Source organism: Hoplias malabaricus, chromosome 16, assembly GCF_029633855.1.
Source record: "Hoplias malabaricus isolate fHopMal1 chromosome 16, fHopMal1.hap1, whole genome shotgun sequence".
Lineage (NCBI taxonomy): Eukaryota > Metazoa > Chordata > Actinopteri > Characiformes > Erythrinidae > Hoplias > Hoplias malabaricus.
The window spans coordinates 2,371,381-2,389,904 of record NC_089815.1 but is presented as its reverse complement, the minus strand read 5'-3'; the positions used below and the strand labels follow the sequence as shown (position 1 = coordinate 2,389,904).

The 18,524-nt window shown below is 47.7% G+C and overlaps 1 protein-coding gene across 1 annotated transcript in view; it reads left to right on the top strand.

The window, feature by feature from the left end:
- LOC136671610 (protein kinase C-binding protein NELL1-like) overlaps positions 1-18,228 on the top strand; it is a 146,770-nt gene extending 128,542 nt beyond the window's left edge. The window contains exons 15-20 of the mRNA XM_066647355.1: positions 3,850-3,945; positions 6,427-6,567; positions 12,663-12,856; positions 13,003-13,179; positions 13,997-14,218; positions 15,065-18,228. Coding sequence (XP_066503452.1) covers positions 3,850-3,945; positions 6,427-6,567; positions 12,663-12,856; positions 13,003-13,179; positions 13,997-14,218; positions 15,065-15,115 — 881 coding nt within the window. The 3' untranslated portion in view covers positions 15,116-18,228. The remainder of the gene's footprint in view (positions 1-3,849; positions 3,946-6,426; positions 6,568-12,662; positions 12,857-13,002; positions 13,180-13,996; positions 14,219-15,064) is intronic.
- The last annotated feature ends 296 nt before the right edge of the window (positions 18,229-18,524 follow it).

Below are 18,524 nucleotides of genomic sequence, written 5' to 3'. Positions count from 1 at the left end.
CACACTGCACCGAGATCTCTCTTTCTCCATGAGATCATGGGAAACCCCTCAGGGTCTCCAGCGTTTCTCAGTCCGAGAAGTGCTTTCATTCACAGAGAAATAATCTCAAACATTAGAGAAGGACGAGGTTAAAGACCAGAAGGTCATTGTTTCAAACCCTTAACCCTCAGGAAAAATGGGGCGGGGTGACAGCACTGTCTCCTCCCTCAACATCCACAGCTGAAATGTCCAACAGCCTCCCAGAGGGATGTGTGTGTGTGTGTGTGTGTCTCCTCCTCCTTTATGAAGTCTCTGAGGCTTCAAGCCTGAACCTAATCTGGTTCTAAAAGTATCAGCACAGAGCCTGGTTTCTCTTCTCGTCTCGTCTCAGTGAAAGTCTCAGAGCTTTAGTCTGTGAGGTGGAAAGATGTGAGAGCGCGAGGGATAGCATCATTAATGCAGAGAGAGAGAGAGAGGAGGTGGGGGGGGGCAGCTGGTGTGTGAGAGACAGTTTGAAAAGCATCAACCAGAGCAGCTCTACTCTCAGCACACATCACAGAGGGAGAGAGAGAGAGAGAGAGGGAGAGAGAGAGAGATGGCGAGGGGTGGAGAGAGAGAGAAATAGAAGGAAGTGGAGAGGATAAAGAACGAATGATCTGATATGAGAGGGAACAAGAAAATACAGAATTCCTTATACATTTATGAATCTTTCTGTTTCTCCTACCATCTCTCTCTCTCTGAGTGACTGAGTGAGTGGGTGAGTGAGTGAGTGATTGTGTGAGTGACTAGGTGAATGTGTGAGTGACTGGGTGAGTGTGTGGGTGAGTGTGTGAGTGACTGTGTGAGTGTGTGAGTGACTGGGTGAATGTGTGAGTGACTGGGTGAGTGACTGAGTGAATGTGTGAGTGACTGAATAAGTGTGTTAGTGAGTGACTGGATGATTGAGTAACTGGGTGATCCCCTACACCCTTCCCTTCCCTACCCACGATGTGACGTGATGATCTTGTTACAGCGCCCCCTGTGAAGAGTGTCTCATAGTCACAGCCACAACATTAAAACCACTGTCCGGTGAATTGAGGGACTCCTGTGTGTGTGTGTGCGCGTGTGTTTGTGTCTGTGCATGTGTGTGTGTGTGCGCATGTGTGTCTCTGTGCGTGTGTGTGTGTGTGTGTGTCTCTGTGTGTGTGTGTGTGTGTTTCTGTGTGTGTTTCTGTGTGTGTGTGTGTGTTTCTGTGTGTGTTTCTGTGTGTGTGTGTTTCTGTGTGTGTTTCTGTGTGTGTGTGTGCGTGTATGTGTTTGTGTGTGTTTCTGTGTGTGTTTCTCTGTGTCTGTTTGTGTGTGTATATGTGTGTGTGTGTATGTGTGTTTCTGTGTGTGTGTGTGTGTTTCTGTGTGTGTGTGTGTATCTGTGTGTGTGTGTGTGTTTCTGTGTGTGTGTGTGTGTTTCTGTGTCTCTTTGTGTGTGTGTGTATGTGTGTTTCTGTGTGTGTATGTGTGTTTCTGTGTGTGTGTGTATCTGTGTGTGTGCTTCTGTGTGTGTGTGTGTGTGGGTCTGGGGCTGGATGTGAATTCTCCTACACTGTGTCCATCAGCGCTCCAATAATAAACCCATAATTACAGAAGCTGCTAAATTGAGTCAATATAACTGTAATTAATTTCAGCGTGTGCAGTTTATTAGTACAGAAGCAATCAGGCTCCTAATGAAGACCCGCAGACCGGGTTCTGAGAGGAGAACCGAACAAATTAATGGCACTAATGGCTTCTGGCTCATCGCTGGGCGTTTAAAGTGTTAGCACACGGCGCTCTGCGCAGATACGTGATGGTTTCAGACACTTGGACTCTGATTACACACCGCTCCGTCTGCAGATATTCACCGAGTCCGATGTTTGCATTTTACAGTGCTTTAAAACCATCATTTATCACATCTCCGTTTAAAGGAACACTACGTAAGGGGTAGTTTTGCTCCTGTGCTGGGTTCCTACCCTCCTCAAAAGTTACACAGTGCGGTTTCTGCAGTGCTGAGGCCAGAGTAGCAGTGTCAGAGGCTCTCTTCTCCCTGTTACACCTCAGTGGAGCATCACAGTGATTTAGAAGCTGTCATTTTAAAATAAAAATATTACATAGTGTCGCTAGTTAATTATTTGTTAATTATCTTCTGAAGAGAATAGATTTGACGAATATGCAGATCAGGAGAGAGAGAGAGAGTGAGAGGAGAGGAGAGAGAGAGAGTATTAGAGAGAGAGAGAGTGAGAGGAGAGGGTGAGAGAGAGTATTAGAGAGAGAGAGAGTGAGAGGAGAGGGTGAGAGGAGAGGAGAGAGAGTATAGGGGAGAAAGAGAGAGTGAGAGTATAGGGGAGAAAGAGAGAGTGAGAGTATAGGAGAGAGAGTGAGTATATAGGAGAGAGAGAGAGTATAGGAGAGAGGGAGAGAGAGAGTAGGAGAGGAGAGAGATGGTGAGAGGAGAGGAGAGAGAGTATAGGGGAAAGAGAGAATAGGAGAGGAGAGAGAGAGAGTGAGATTATAGGGGAGAGAGAGAGAGAGTATAGGAGAGGAGAGAGAGAGAGAGAGTATAGGAGAGGAGAGAGAGAGAGTATAGGAGAGGAGAGAGAGAGAGAGTGTGGGTGAGATATTAGAGGAGATTGAGGAACAGTGAATCAGATTCAGGCCGTAATCACAGGGAGAAACGAGAAATGAGGCCTGAAATCTTAAAGACAGCGCTGTGATTACCCATCAGCCCCTGCTCCGTCAGCGCACACAGTTGCTTATTCCTTTAGATCTAAACATCTCCACAGGTTCTAGACGTAATGAAACGCTCCCTGCACTGACCCCTAGAGGCCTGGATGTGTCAGAGACGGCCGCACAGTTTCAGTGTCTTCATCACATTGTGCGCTGGACGGGTTCAATCAAACACATCATACACAGCTGCAGAGTCTCATGGTCCTGGGGTAGGTCCCGGGGGGGGGGGGTCCTGGGGGGTCCGGATGAATCAGAACCAATCATCCAGGTTCACTCCACTGTGGTTTGGATCGGATTTGTGGAATTAAAGTTCACGTGTTTTTGTTTTGTTTCTGTTTACAGCATCACTCCTCTTCTCTGGAGGAAATGATGCAATCTCATTTGCATATGTAATTGTTTCCTGCACTTCAGAAGTGCAATCCGATTTCAATAAATTATGCAAATGAGGCTTGTGGCACCTGAGATAAGCCTTTGGAGCTGATTGAGTTTCTTTAATTAAGTCTTTATTTCCTCCGAACGTTTCGTGACGAACCTGACGCCGCATCTTTTCAAACCTTTTAATAAAAGAAAAGTATTTAATAATTCAAAAACTTTTCAGATTAAATAACGAGACACTTAACCCCCCCCCCCCCACACACACACACACACAGACAGTTGTCATTCACTGCACTGACCTGAGGAGGCGCTGACGTTGCTGCAGAGGAACATTTTGAAGTTGGATGAAGTTTGAAATGTTGGATGAGCCCGTGTCCGTATACTTTTGGACATGTAGAGTAAGGGACATTTCAGATCGTAGTTTCAGACCCAGAAGGAGAATAGACACTAAACAGCTGTGTCCAGATGTGAAACTTCTGTTTCAGTGTTTATCTGTTTATGTGGAGCTTTATCTCCTCCTTCTCCTCCAGGCTCTTTTTAATTCAGCCTCTGAGCTCTTTCTGGAGCTTCTTTATCTCTCCACTCACGCTTCCAGCTGAGAACCACCTGTTTCCCCCGACTGCGTTTGTGATATTAATAAGACCCTCTGTGCTGTAGAAATGAAGATGCTATTGATTGATTGACAGATGTCATTAACACTGTGTATGTGTGTGTGTGTGTGTGAACTCGTTTATGACGGAGTGTGTTTTGTCTCCCCAGCGTTCTGTGAGGAAGGCTGTCGCAGTGGAGGAACCTGCGTGTCCCCAAACACCTGTGTGTGTCCATCAGGCTTCACTGGACGCCTCTGTGAGACAGGTACACAGTGAGACAACTCAGCCTCCAGCCCTGTTACCTTCTCAGCATTCACCTGTCTGTCCTCACCTGTCTTTCTTCACCTGTGTGTTTTCAGCTGTCTGGTCTCACTGGTCTGTCCTCACCTGTCTGGTCCCCCACCTGTCTGGTCTCACCTGTCTATCCTCACCTGTCTCTCCTCACCTCTCTGTTCTCACCTGTCTGTCCCCAACTGTCTGTCCTCACCAGTCTGGTCTCACCTGTCTTTCTTCACCTGTCTGGTCTCACTTGTCTGTCCCCACCTGTCTGTCCTCACTTGTCTGTCCTCACCTGTCTGTCCCCACCTGTCTGTCCTCACCTGTCTCTCCTCACCTGTCTCTCTGTTCTCAGCTGTCTGTCCTTACCTGTCTGTTCTCACCTGTCTGTCCCCACCTGTCTGTCCCCACCTGTCTGTTCTCACCTGTCTGTCCCCACCTGTCTGGTCTCACCTGTCTATCCTCACCTGTCTCTCCTCTCCTCTCTGTTCTCAGCTGTCTGTCCTCACCTGTCTGTCCCCACCTGTCTCTCCTCACCTGTCTGTCCCCACCTGTCTCTCCTCACCTGTCTCTCTGTTCTCACCTGTCTGTCCTTACCTGTCTGTCCCCACCTGTCTCTCTGTTCTCAGCTGTCTGTCCTTACCTGTCTGTTCTCACCTGTCTATCCTCACCTCTCTGTTCTCACCTGTCTGTATTCTCTCTGCATCACATCTTCATCACACCTGTCTGCTCCTGGCACTGTCCATTATTTGTGACATCTCTGAGGCTTAAAGCCTGAACCTAACCTTTATCTAAAAGTATCAGCACAGAGCCTGGTTTCTCTAGAGTCTCAGCGACAGAGACGTGGGTTAAAGGTGATCATTTTAATGAGTCTGACAGTGATTAGCGACTCTGGTGAAACAGACGCTTCATTTGCTCTGAACCTGCACCAATTAGAGCAGAAGTGTTTGGACAGGTGTAGCTGCAGGTGTGTGTGGTAGGTGCAGGTGTGTGGGGTAAGTACAGATGTGTGTGTGTGTATAAATATCCATATGTGTCACTAGACAAGTTTTCATCCAGCTGCTGAGTTAAAAAAAAAAACTAGGGACCTCAATATCAGCCTTCATTACCATATCATTAATTATTCAGCACCTCCAGTAATTAATCCACTCACTGCTGTGTTTTACTCAGTATCCACTCTGAATTACTCAGTATTGAGTATGGTGTGTGTGGGTGTGTGTGCGTGGGGGGGGGGGGGTACTTAAGCAGCTGTAGTAACAGCTCCAGGGTGCTCTACTAAGTGCGATATGTGTCAGTCATGAAGGGGTTAAATAATACTGAGACTGCAGTAGTCATTAGAAGTTTGTAGAAACCACTTGTTAAAACTGTTTAGAAAGTTTGTAAATTGTTATCGATGTAAATTTCTGTGTAAAGTGGATTGCAGCTGTAAATATGAAGTGGAGCCAAGTGCTCAGACGTGAATTAGAGCGAGACCATCACAGGGAACCACAAAGACACTCGTCTGTGGAGGAGTGTAAACACAAAGGGACACACAGCAGTGCAGTTCAGCGGGTGGTGAATCACATAGGAGCCACTTAGGGGCCAAAGGGTCCAGTTAAAGGCCAGTGAGGGCCTATCAGAGCCGAGAAAATAGAGCTGAGTGATGCTTATCAAAAGCATTGGTGCAGCAGGGTCACTCCGCTCCGCGCCGCAATAAATACAGCAGTGACCTCCACGTGTGCCACGAGGGTGGCATTATATTGTGTGTGTGTGTGTGTGATATTAATATAAGAGCCATAAACCCTTTGTGAATTTGATCCTCCACAGCAGCTGCACATGAGCTGGAGCTCCTCAAACTCAATGCCTAGTTAAGCGGTGTTTACTCATGGTGTATCGGCGTGTTGTTGTTGTTTGGGACTGAACACAGCTCCGTCATCAGTTCAGACAGATCAGTAGAGTTTGTTCCTTCTTGTTGCAGCGTCCAGCTCTCGCTGGATTCTTTCGTCGGCCACCGTTCCAAGGAGCGTTCGAACCTCTTCAAAAGACCACGACGTCATTTTACGAGCTGCCGTCGTGAGTCGGATAAAAACTAACGTGATCTCTGCTGCAGCTGGAGATTTTACAGATGAGAGTTGGTGCTGGTCGTCTGCGTTGCGTGGCGTAGAGTGACGACTCTCTCTGGACGATCAGCGCTCTGCAAGGTTTACACGCCACGGTTTAGTCCCTACTCGACTCGCTCTGAACCACGAGAGAACAGCCACTAAACAAGAACCCACTTCCAGAACCAGGACCATGGAGGACCAGTAGAGTCGGGACAGTACAGTGGAAAATGCCATAAAGCTGTTGTGGCTGAATACCATCAAATCTTCCTCGATGCAATGTTTTGACACGTTCAGGATGTTTGTGTGAGAAGTTGTTCAGTTCGAAACAAAAGAAAAGAAGAGAGACATCTGAGACTGACGTGTGTGTGTGTGTGTGTGTGTGTTTACAGACATTGATGAGTGTGCTGAGGGTCTGATCCAGTGCTATAACGGGTCGAGGTGTGTGAACCTGCCGGGGTGGTACCACTGTCAATGTCGCAGCGGTTTCCACGACAACGGAGCTTACCTGCTGGATGGGAGCTCGTGTGTGGGTGAGTGCTAATTACAATCCATTCTCTCTCCCTCTTTTTCCATTTCTCCCTCTCTTTTCCTGTCTTTACCTCTCCATCCTTTTTTCTTTTTGTCTAATTTTCTTTTCATTTCCAATTCTCTCTCTCTCTCTCTCTTTCTGTACTAAAAAGAGGGGGATATAGAGGGAAAATCGGCTTCACCCTCCATCAAATCCCTAACTTTCTCTTTCTCTAATCCCTCTCTCCATCCCTCACTCGTTCCCTGTTCACGTTTCTGATTCTATTCTTTTTTCTCTCTTCCTACATTCACCTCTAACTCTCTCTGTCCTCTTTCTCCACCTTCTTTTCCCTTCCTCCATCTCGAGCTCTCTTTCTCTCTTTCTCCACCTCTTCGCCTCTCTCTTTCCCTACTTCACTCTTGCTCTCTCCACCGCTCTAATCTTTCACTCCGTCCTTCTAATCTCTCTCTCTCTTTCTCCCTCTCTCTCTCGAATGTGCACTCCTGCTTCTCTGGGCTTTTTGTTCCTGGGTGATCAAACAGTGCCTCTCAAATCGTGTGTGTGTGTGTGTGTGTGTGTTTGTGTGTGTGTGTGTGGATGTGTTTAAACATAATTATGTGTTTGCATGAAGCTTAGTTCAGCTTTTAATGTCTTTAATTAGCAGCAGAGACAAGCCCATCATCTGCTACTGTCAGAGAGAGAGAACAGTGGAACTGTGTTCTCTGGAGTGATGGAGTTCCTCTGGTGTGTGGAACAGTAGAACTGTGTTCTCTGGAGTGATGGAGTTCCTCTGGTGTGTGGAACAGTGGAACTGTGTTCTCTGGAGTGATGGGGTTCCTCTGGTGTGTGGAACTGTGTTCTCTGGAGTGATGGAGTTCCTCTGGTGTGTGGAACAGTGGAACTGTGTTCTCTGGAGTGATGGAGTTCCTCTGGTGTGTGGAACAGTGGAACTGTGTTCTCTGGAGTGATGGGGTTCCTCTGGTGTGTGGAACAGTGGAACTGTGTTCTCTGGAGTGATGGGGTTCCTCTGGTGTGTGGAACAGTGGAACTGTGTTCTCTGGAGTGATGGGGTCCCTCTGGTGTGTGGAACAGTGGAACTGTGTTCTCTGGAGTGATGGGGTTCCTCTGGTGTGTGGAACAGTGGAACTGTGTTCTCTGGAGCGATGGGGTTCCTCTGGTGTGTGGAACAGTGGAACTGTGTTCTCTGGAGCGATGGGGTTCCTCTTGTGTGTGGAACAGTGGAACTGTGTTCTCTGGAGTGATGGGGTTCCTCTGGTGTGTGGAACAGTGGAACTGTGTTCTCTGGAGCGATGGGGTTCCTCTGGTGTGTGGAACAGTAGAACTGTGTTCTCTGGAGCGATGGGGTTCCTCTTGTGTGTGGAACAGTGGAACTGTGTTCTCTGGAGTGATGGGGTTCCTCTGGTGTGTGGAACAGTGGAACTGTGTTCTCTGGAGAGATGGGGTTCCTCTTGTGTGTGGAACAGTGGAACTGTGTTCTCTGGAGCGATGGGGTTCCTCTTGTGTGTGGAACAGTGGAACTGTGTTCTCTGGACTGATGGGGTTCCTCTGGTGTGTGGAACAGTGGAACTGTGTTCTCTGGAGAGATGGGGTTCCTCTGGTGTGTGGAACAGTGGAACTGTGTTCTCTGGAGTGATGGTGTTCCTCTGGTGTGTGGAACAGTGGAACTGTGTTCTCTGGAGAGATGGGGTTCCTCTGGTGTGTGGAACAGTGGAACTGTGTTCTCTGGAGCGATGGAGTTCCTCTGGTGTGTGGAACAGTGGAACTGTGTTCTCTGGAGTGATGGGGTTCCTCTGGTGTGTGGAACAATGGAACTGTGTTCTCTGGAGTGATGGGGTTCCTCTGGTGTGTGGAACAGTGGAACTGTGTTCTCTGGAGTGATGGGGTTCCTCTGGTGTGTGGAACTGTGTTCTCTGGAGTGATGGAGTTCCTCTGGTGTGTGGAACTGTGTTCTCTGGAGTGATGGGGTTCCTCTGGTGTGTGGAACAGTGGAACTGTGTTCTCCCGAGTGATGGAGTTCCTCTGGTGTGTGGAACAGTGGAACTGTGTTCTCTGGAGTGATGGGGTTCCTCTGGTGTGTAGAACAATGGAACTGTGTTCTCTGGAGTGATGGTGTTCCTCTGGTGTGTGGAACAGTGGAACTGTGTTCTCTGGAGTGATGGGGTTCCTCTGGTGTGTGGAACAGTGGAACTGTGTTCTCTGGAGTGATGGGGTTCCTCTGGTGTGTGGAACAGTGGAACTGTGTTCTCTGGAGCGATGGGGTTCCTCTTGTGTGTGGAACAGTGGAACTGTGTTCTCTGGAGTGATGGGGTTCCTCTGGTGTGTGGAACAGTGGAACTGTGTTCTCTGGAGCGATGGGGTTCCTCTGGTGTGTGGAACAGTAGAACTGTGTTCTCTGGAGCGATGGGGTTCCTCTTGTGTGTGGAACAGTGGAACTGTGTTCTCTGGAGTGATGGGGTTCCTCTGGTGTGTGGAACAGTGGAACTGTGTTCTCTGGAGCGATGGGGTTCCTCTTGTGTGTGGAACAGTGGAACTGTGTTCTCTGGAGCGATGGGGTTCCTCTTGTGTGTGGAACAGTGGAACTGTGTTCTCTGGACTGATGGGGTTCCTCTGGTGTGTGGAACAGTGGAACTGTGTTCTCTGGAGAGATGGGGTTCCTCTGGTGTGTGGAACAGTGGAACTGTGTTCTCTGGAGTGATGGTGTTCCTCTGGTGTGTGGAACAGTGGAACTGTGTTCTCTGGAGAGATGGGGTTCCTCTGGTGTGTGGAACAGTGGAACTGTGTTCTCTGGAGTGATGGGGTTCCTCTGGTGTGTAGAACAATGGAACTGTGTTCTCTGGAGTGATGTGTTCCTCTGGTGTGTGGAACAGTGGAACTGTGTTCTCTGGAGTGATGGGGTTCCTCTGGTGTGTGGAACAGTGGAACTGTGTTCTCTGGAGTGATGGGGTTCCTCTGGTGTGTGGAACAGTGGAACTGTGTTCTCTGGAGCGATGGGGTTCCTCTTGTGTGTGGAACAGTGGAACTGTGTTCTCTGGAGTGATGGGGTTCCTCTGGTGTGTGGAACAGTGGAACTGTGTTCTCTGGAGCGATGGGGTTCCTCTGGTGTGTGGAACAGTAGAACTGTGTTCTCTGGAGCGATGGGGTTCCTCTTGTGTGTGGAACAGTGGAACTGTGTTCTCTGGAGTGATGGGGTTCCTCTGGTGTGTGGAACAGTGGAACTGTGTTCTCTGGAGCGATGGGGTTCCTCTTGTGTGTGGAACAGTGGAACTGTGTTCTCTGGAGCGATGGGGTTCCTCTTGTGTGTGGAACAGTGGAACTGTGTTCTCTGGACTGATGGGGTTCCTCTGGTGTGTGGAACAGTGGAACTGTGTTCTCTGGAGAGATGGGGTTCCTCTGGTGTGTGGAACAGTGGAACTGTGTTCTCTGGAGTGATGGAGTTCCTCTGGTGTGTGAAACAGTGGAACTGTGTTCTCTGGAGTGATGGAGTTCCTCTGGTGTGTGGAACAGTGGAACTGTGTTCTCTGGAGTGATGAGGTTCCTCTGGAGTGTGGAACAGTGGAACTGTGTTCTCTGGAGTGATGGGGTTCCTCTGGTATGTGGAACAGTGGAACTGTGTTCTCTGGAGTGATGGAGTTCCTCTGGTGTGTGGAACAGTGGAACTGTGTTCTCTGGAGTGATGGAGTTCCTCTGGTGTGTGGAACTGTGTTCTCTGGAGTGATGGTGTACCTCTGGTGTGTGGAACAGTGGAACTGTGTTCTCTGGAGTGATGGGGTTCCTCTGGTGTGTGGAACAATGGAACTGTGTTCTCTGGAGTGATGGGGTTCCTCTGGTGTGTGGAACAGTGGAACTGTGTTCTCTGGAGTGATGGGGTTCCTCTGGTGTGTGGAACAGTGGAACTGTGTTCTCAGGAGTGATGGGGTTCCTCTGGTGTGTGGAACAGTGGAACTGTGTTCTCTGGAGCGATGGGGTTCCTCTGGTGTGTGGAACAGTGGAACTGTGTTCTCTGGAGTGATGGGGTTCCTCTGGTGTGTGGAACAGTGGAACTGTGTTCTCTGGAGTGATGGGGTTCCTCTGGTGTGTGGAACAGTGGAACTGTGTTCTCTGGAGCGATGGGGTTCCTCTGGTGTGTGGAACAGTGGAACTGTGTTCTCTGGAGTGATGGGGTTCCTCTGGTGTGTGGAACAGTGGAACTGTGTTCTCTGGAGCGATGGGGTTCCTCTGGTGTGTGGAACAGTGGAACTGTGTTCTCTGGAGAGATGGGGTTCCTCTGGTGTGTGGAACAGTGGAACTGTGTTCTCTGGAGTGATGGGGTTCCTCTGGTGTGTAGAACAATGGAACTGTGTTCTCTGGAGTGATGGTGTTCCTCTGGTGTGTGGAACAGTGGAACTGTGTTCTCTGGAGTGATGGGGTTCCTCTGGTGTGTGGAACAGTGGAACTGTGTTCTCTGGAGCGATGGGGTTCCTCTTGTGTGTGGAACAGTGGAACTGTGTTCTCTGGAGTGATGGGGTTCCTCTGGTGTGTGGAACAGTGGAACTGTGTTCTCTGGAGCGATGGGGTTCCTCTGGTGTGTGGAACAGTAGAACTGTGTTCTCTGGAGCGATGGGGTTCCTCTTGTGTGTGGAACAGTGGAACTGTGTTCTCTGGAGTGATGGGGTTCCTCTGGTGTGTGGAACAGTGGAACTGTGTTCTCTGGAGCGATGGGGTTCCTCTTGTGTGTGGAACAGTGGAACTGTGTTCTCTGGAGCGATGGGGTTCCTCTTGTGTGTGGAACAGTGGAACTGTGTTCTCTGGACTGATGGGGTTCCTCTGGTGTGTGGAACAGTGGAACTGTGTTCTCTGGAGAGATGGGGTTCCTCTGGTGTGTGGAACAGTGGAACTGTGTTCTCTGGAGTGATGGAGTTCCTCTGGTGTGTGAAACAGTGGAACTGTGTTCTCTGGAGTGATGGAGTTCCTCTGGTGTGTGGAACAGTGGAACTGTGTTCTCTGGAGTGATGAGGTTCCTCTGGAGTGTGGAACAGTGAAACTGTGTTCTCTGGAGTGATGGGGTTCCTCTGGTGTGTGGAACAGTGGAACTGTGTTCTCTGGAGTGATGGAGTTCCTCTGGTGTGTGGAACAGTGGAACTGTGTTCTCTGGAGTGATGAGGTTCCTCTGGAGTGTGGAACAGTGGAACTGTGTTCTCTGGAGCGATGGGGTTCCTCTGGTGTGTGGAACAGTGGAACTGTGTTCTCTGGAGCGATGGGGTTCCTCTGGTGTGTGGAACAGTGGAACTGTGTTCTCTGGAGTGATGGGGTTCCTCTGGTGTGTGGAACAGTGGAACTGTGTTCTCTGGAGTGATGGGGTTCCTCTGGTGTGTGGAACAATGGAACTGTGTTCTCTAAGAAAGAGAAAGAAAAAGAGAGCAAGGTAAGGGCAGAAACAAATGCTGTGAGAGAGAGAAAGAGAGAGAGAGAGAGTTTATAAGACTGTGTGTGGGTGTATTTGTGGTCTGTGCGTGTATTTAGTTGTGGTGTGTGTGTTTGTGTAGTTGTGTGTGTGTGTGTGTGTACAGCTATTAATCAGAGGTGTGTTAACGAAGGTCTTCCTCTCCGATGACACTTCCATTTACTTTATGCAAATCACCCTTCACTCGTTTATTCTCTAAACTGCCACTCGTTTTCTATCCCTCGCTCTCAGAGACCAATTACCCCCCGCTCTCACTCTTATTTATCCCTCTCTCCCTCTTTCATTTTCTCTGTCTTTTTATTCACTCTTCACTTATTCATCTTTCTCATTCTGCAAACCTTTCTCACTGTCTCTCTCCCTCACACACACACACACGCACACACACACACTCCCACACACATTTCTCCATTGACTTGGAGTGCTGTTTGAGATCCAGAACAAATCCAGCAGCAGAACCTGACCTCACTGAAGCCCACAGCCAGGTGCAGGTTAGAGGTGTACAGCGCCCCCTGGCAGTGTGTTCTCTGGTGTGATGGAGTATAGTGTACTGAGAGAAAATGGTGGATTGTGTTTAATCCGGTCGCTCCTCAACATCAGTCAATACCCACAGCGTCAGCGTCACGTTATTTGCGTTTGGCGCCTGTGTGTTTTTGCAGATGTAGACGAGTGTGTGACACAGACACACACATGCTGGAACGACTCGGTGTGTGTGAACCTGCCGGGAGCCTTTGACTGTGTGTGTGTCGCCGGCCCAGAATGCACCGGGGCCTGCGTCCAGGAAAATGAGCTGAAAAACAACGGAGACGAGTGGATCCTCCGTCAGGACCCCTGCTCCCTGTGTACCTGCAAGGTATAAATACACACACACACATTCTACAACTACAAACACACACACACACACCCTACAACTACACAGCCACATGCTCACACACACACATACAAATACACAGACAAATTATTGTTCTAATTTTTGTGTGTGTGTGTGTGTGTTCTCAGGACGGGCGAGTGTTCTGCCGGAGGAGGGAGTGTGTGTGTGATGATCCAGATGTGGATCTGTTCTGCTGTCCGGAGTGTGACACGCGTCAGAGCAGCCAGTGTTTACACCAGAGCGGACACACACTCTACCGCAGCGGAGACACGTGGGTTTACAGCTGTCAGCAGTGCAGATGTGTGGTGAGGACTCTGACTCTCTACTGGACTCTCACTGTCCACTCTCTGTCCACTCTGTGAGACACTCCTCCCTCGTTGGTCCACCTTGTAGATGTAGAGTCAGAGACAGTAGCTCATCTGTCGCTGCACAGTGTGTGTCGCTCGTCCTCTAGTCCCTTATCAGTGACACAGGACGCTGTCGGCTGGATGTTTTTGGTCGGTGGACTGTTCTCAGTCCAGACACTGAGGGGTTTAAAAACTCCAGCAGCACTGCTGTGTCTGATCCACTCTACACCAGCACAACACACACTAACACACCACCACCACGTCAGTGTCACTGCAGCGCTGAGAATGATCCACCACCACATCACACCTGCTCTGTGGGGGTCCTGAGGGGATTTTATAAGTCATTCTTTCAAAGTAACTTTCCCTGTTCCCCTCGGCTCCTCCTGGGGCTCCATCGTCTCTGAGTGATTTTAAAAACTTTATCCACTCCTTTTGCCGGTGGCTTCGTTTCCCAGAGTCCTTCAGAGCCAGACACGGCCGCACTCATGGTGGGTTGCCAGATTTTTAATTAATTGTGTAATTCAGCTCCTGTAACGCACAGCTCGGCCCTCAGCGTGTTGGAATAAGGCTGTAATGACCAGGTCACTATCAGAGGTCATTATCAGAGGGGAAACACTCAGCTGTTACCGGGTCACACCCCGCACTTCTTTATCTCCTCAACGTATTCACGCTAAAGAAACACTTCAAAAGACTGCCGTGTCTCCCACATCTCTCACTCTGTCACTGTCTCCCTCCACACAAAACATATTTTACACATATGTGTGTGTGTACGTAGGAGGGAGATGTGGACTGCTGGCCATTGCCGTGTCCGGAGCTGGGCTGTGTGTTTTCGGCCGTGTTGGAGGGAGAGTGCTGTCCTCGCTGTGTTTCTGATCCCTGCCTCGCCGACTTCAGCTTCGACATCACACACACCTGCATCGACAACACGGGACACACACGCATGGGCGGAGCCGTGTGGAGCTCACAAACACACCCCTGTACCACCTGCACATGCAAGGTAAACACACACAAATTCATGTATCTGTATGTATCACGTTGTATCCGTCAAGTTTATTTTCCACCTTCACACATTTATTACTCTCAGCACTCACAAACAATTTCTGTGCTGTGTATAGTACAGTATAGTGTTGTGTAGTATGGCATAGTATAGCATGGTATAGTATATTATAACATAGCATAGTATGGTATAGTGCGGTGTAGTGTCGTATAGTGTAGTCTAGTGTAGTGATGTGTATAGTGCAGTACAATTTAGTGTTATATTGCATAGTGTAGCGTACTATAGTATAGTGTAGTGTATACACTACACTACACAAGACTATACTAGTGTGGTGTAGTGTGTGTGGTGTAGTATAGTGTAGTGGTATATAGTATAGTCTAGTGTAGTGTTGTGTATAGTGTAGTTTAGTACACTGTACTGTTATTTAGTGTAGTGTATACTCAACACTACACTACACTACCCTACACTAGTATTGTGTAGTATATTGTAGTGTAGTGTATAGTGTGGTGTAGTGTAGTGTATAGTGTGGTGTTGTGTGTAGTGTAGTGTTATATAGTATGGTGTAGTATATTATAGTGTAGGGTAGTGTTATATAGTGTAGTGTAATGTATAATGTGGTGTTGTGTGTTGTGTATAGTGTAGTGTTATATAGTATAGTGTAGTATATTATAGTGTAGGGTAGTGTTATATAGTGTAGTGTAATGTATAGTGTGGTGTTGTGTGTTGTGTATAGTGTAGTGTTATATAGTATAGTGTAGTATATTATAGTGTAGTGTATAGTGTGGTGTTGTATAGTGTCGTGTTGTGTAACTCACCCTGTGTTTCTCTCTCCTGTGTGTGGAGCAGAACGGCAGTGTGTGCTGCTCAGTGGAGCTCGACTGCCTCCAGAGCGAATAGCCTGCGTTCCTCTCTTTATTTTGTTTTTGGGGCTGTTCCGAACCTCCTGGACTCCATGGATCATCAGAAGCTTTGGGAGAGTTGTTTATTTATTTCCTTCTCCAATCCCTCCTTATCCGGAATGGGTTTCCTGGCATTTTGGGTTTTTTTTCCTCCTTATTTTGCACCGTTGGGAACAGACTGTTGGCAGGAGGCGAGGCAGTGGCCTCTGAACTAAAACACTGAGACTGAAGAGAAATCTTATTATTACCAGGAGTCCCACTGCGTCCAGGCCACTCTCCACTTGTGTGTGTGTGTGTGTGTGTGGTAAAAAATCAGGGACAAGGCTCTCTGGACAAAACCGAGCAGCACTGGTGGACTGTGAAGTGTCAGTGAGATTTGTACAGTTGCCATCGTCTCGTCCCAAAACAAAACAAAACAGAGCCTTTTCCACTTTGTCGTTTGGTGCCGTGCGGTGTTTCAGGATCGATTCTGAACAACAACACAACACTCTTCCTCACTCCAGCTTCTCCACAGTGTTACTGACCATGTTTCTCACTGTTTACAGGCAGGGGTTTAACCCTTAGAAGTCTGGAGCGCTTAATTGACGTTATACATTGAAGATATTTATTAAAATATTGATTTCATATGCTTTCTGTCAGCTGTCAATAGGCAGAAGTCAAACATGACGCAAAATATAAATCACCCCTAATTTAGTTAAAGAACAAGGGCTGCCCTGAGCTGAATCATCCGGAACTTAATACAGTTTAAAGGGTCGCTCTGTGCCGATTCCTACAACCAAGGACTCCAACTCCCAGAATGCCCTGGGCTGATTGACTGAACTACCTGCAGAAGGAGAGATGACTGTTTAAACCCTGGAAACACAAACGCAGCTGGTACTTGGTGCGACACAGAGGAAAGACAGCAGAGGAAAAGAGAACAAGAGAAAAGACAGAATAAAACAGAAACGTGAACATATAAAAGAACTAATTAAAAAAGCTAAAAAGTAAAGTAGAGAAACGTAAAAGAAAAAAAACACTAGTGCTACAGACCGATCTGCCCCTGCTCACACTCGCCAGCAGGTGGTGCTCCTGTTCTCAGTGGCTGAGGTCAGTGGTTCAAACCCCAGCTCAGCCCCAGCGCTCAGTCTCATTCTGTAGAAATATTTGTCCTCTTCCAGCACATTTCCGCATTTTAACACTTATCCCTGACCGTCCGAACAGAGCCCAAGACCCCTGCCTTCTTCTGAGTGTTTGTGTCGTTGTTGACGTGAGAAATGTCTCAGTTCGGAGGCTCTGTGTAGCGTTTGGTTAAAGTCAGGTGCCACGACAGACCACAGAATCAGAAACTTTACCAAAAAAATAATTAAATAAAACAGGGATATTTACTTTTGCAAAATAAGACAGTGACGTCTGGAATTCACCTCTTTGTAAAATCTCTTCACTTTTGAGTTTTTCTGATCTTTTCTCTCTGTTTCTCCCCTTGAGCTGTGTTTGAGAAAGCCCTGAGACTTCTAAGGGTTAAAATGGAGTGTTTATCTGAGACATCAATAAAAGATAAAAAGAATAAAGGTAAAGAGGAAGATGAATCTAAATCCTGGAAGGTAGCTGCAGGCAAAAAACTAACAGGCGAATTAGTGTCTGACGCTAATCCCAAAGGTGTTTGGCTAATTGTTGATGCTAAAGCTGTCTGGACTTAGCGTTAGCATTAGCATATCCCCGACTAATAACACAGTGACTGAAGAAGACGTAATTAAAGGCGTCTCACGCAGACCACCGAGGATTTCAAATGCCAACAGTTCACCGGGGGTCAGCTGTGTTTGCTTATTGAAAAGTTCATTAAGAACAAGGAGCTGCTTCCCACTTCTTTTTTGTCCTTTTCTGGTCTTTTTCCTCTTTCCTTGTCACTTTCCTCATCTTTTATTGATCTACCCTTCATAATTTCACAGACAATTTATACACTTACCAACAAGGACATTTACTACAAAAATAATGATTTAGACCTGTGAAAGCATCTTAAATCTACTCAGAAACTCTAACGAGACGATGTTTTAAGTGTTGAGTCTGCTTTAAGGATCTCACGGCTGAGTATTTTAATGCAGTTGTTCTCCCAGTTGTAGTACCTCACTTCTTTATGGATTTATTTTGAGTTGAAGTTACAGAGGGGGAAATATGCAAAACGTGCCTCAAATTTTCCACAAACTGAGAAAATCATCATGCCTCACTTAACCTACTAACCAATCATAATCATCGCTCACAGAACCCCTGACCAATCATTGTCCTTCACTAAACCCCCGACCAATCATCATCGTCCCTCACTAAACTCCCGACCAGTCATCATCATCCCTCACAAAATCCCTGACTAATTATCAGGCCTCACTAAACCCACCAACTAATCATCGTCCCTCACTAAACCCATGACTAATCATCATCCCTCACTAAACCCACCAACCAATCATCATTCCTCACTAAACCCCTGACCAAACATCATCGTCCCTCACTAAACCCTCGACCAATCATCATCGTCCCTCAATAAACCAGCCAACCAATCATCTTCGTCCCTCACTAAACCCCTGACTAATCATCATCCCTCCCTAAACCCACCAACTAATCATCGTCCCTCACTAAACCCCTGACTAATCATCATCCCTCACTAAACCCACCAACCAATCATCATCCCTCACTAAACCCACCAACCAATCATCATCCCTCACTAAACCCCTGACCAAACATCATCGTCCCTCACTAAACCCTCGACCAATCATCATCGTCCCTCAATAAACCCGCCAACCAATCATCTTTGTCCCTCACTAAACCCACCAACCAATCATCATCCCTCACTAAACCCACCAACCAATCATCATCCCTCACTAAACCCCTGACCAAACATCATCGTCCCTCACTAAACCCTCGACCAATCATCTTTGTCCCTCAATAAACCCGCCAACCAATCATCTTTGTCCCTCACTAAACCCCTGACTAATCATCATCCCTCCCTAAACCCACCAACTAATCATCGTTCCTCACTAAACCCCTGACCACTCAGCATCGTACTTCGGTAAACCCCCGACCAATCATCATCATCCCTCACTAAACCCCTTGTCTCAACCTGTTTCTTCAGCAGTGAGAGACGACCCCCACCCCCCCACCCCCCGGTGTAGAGAAAAATGACACTTAATAATAATTTATTGTGAGAGCTTATATCTTTGTGTTAATTTTAGTAAATTCTAGCTTTAAAGATGTAATCCCCCAGTGCAGCACTTCACTGGATAAGATCAGGATCATTTCACTTGAGATTACGCCCCCCCCCCCCCCCGAATATCACACAGAGCGTCTTGGGGTGTGTGTGTGTGTGTGTGTGTGTGTTTTACTGTCTGTGTATTGCACATTTGTGAGTCACGCACGTTGTTATGAAGAAACACTGAATAGGA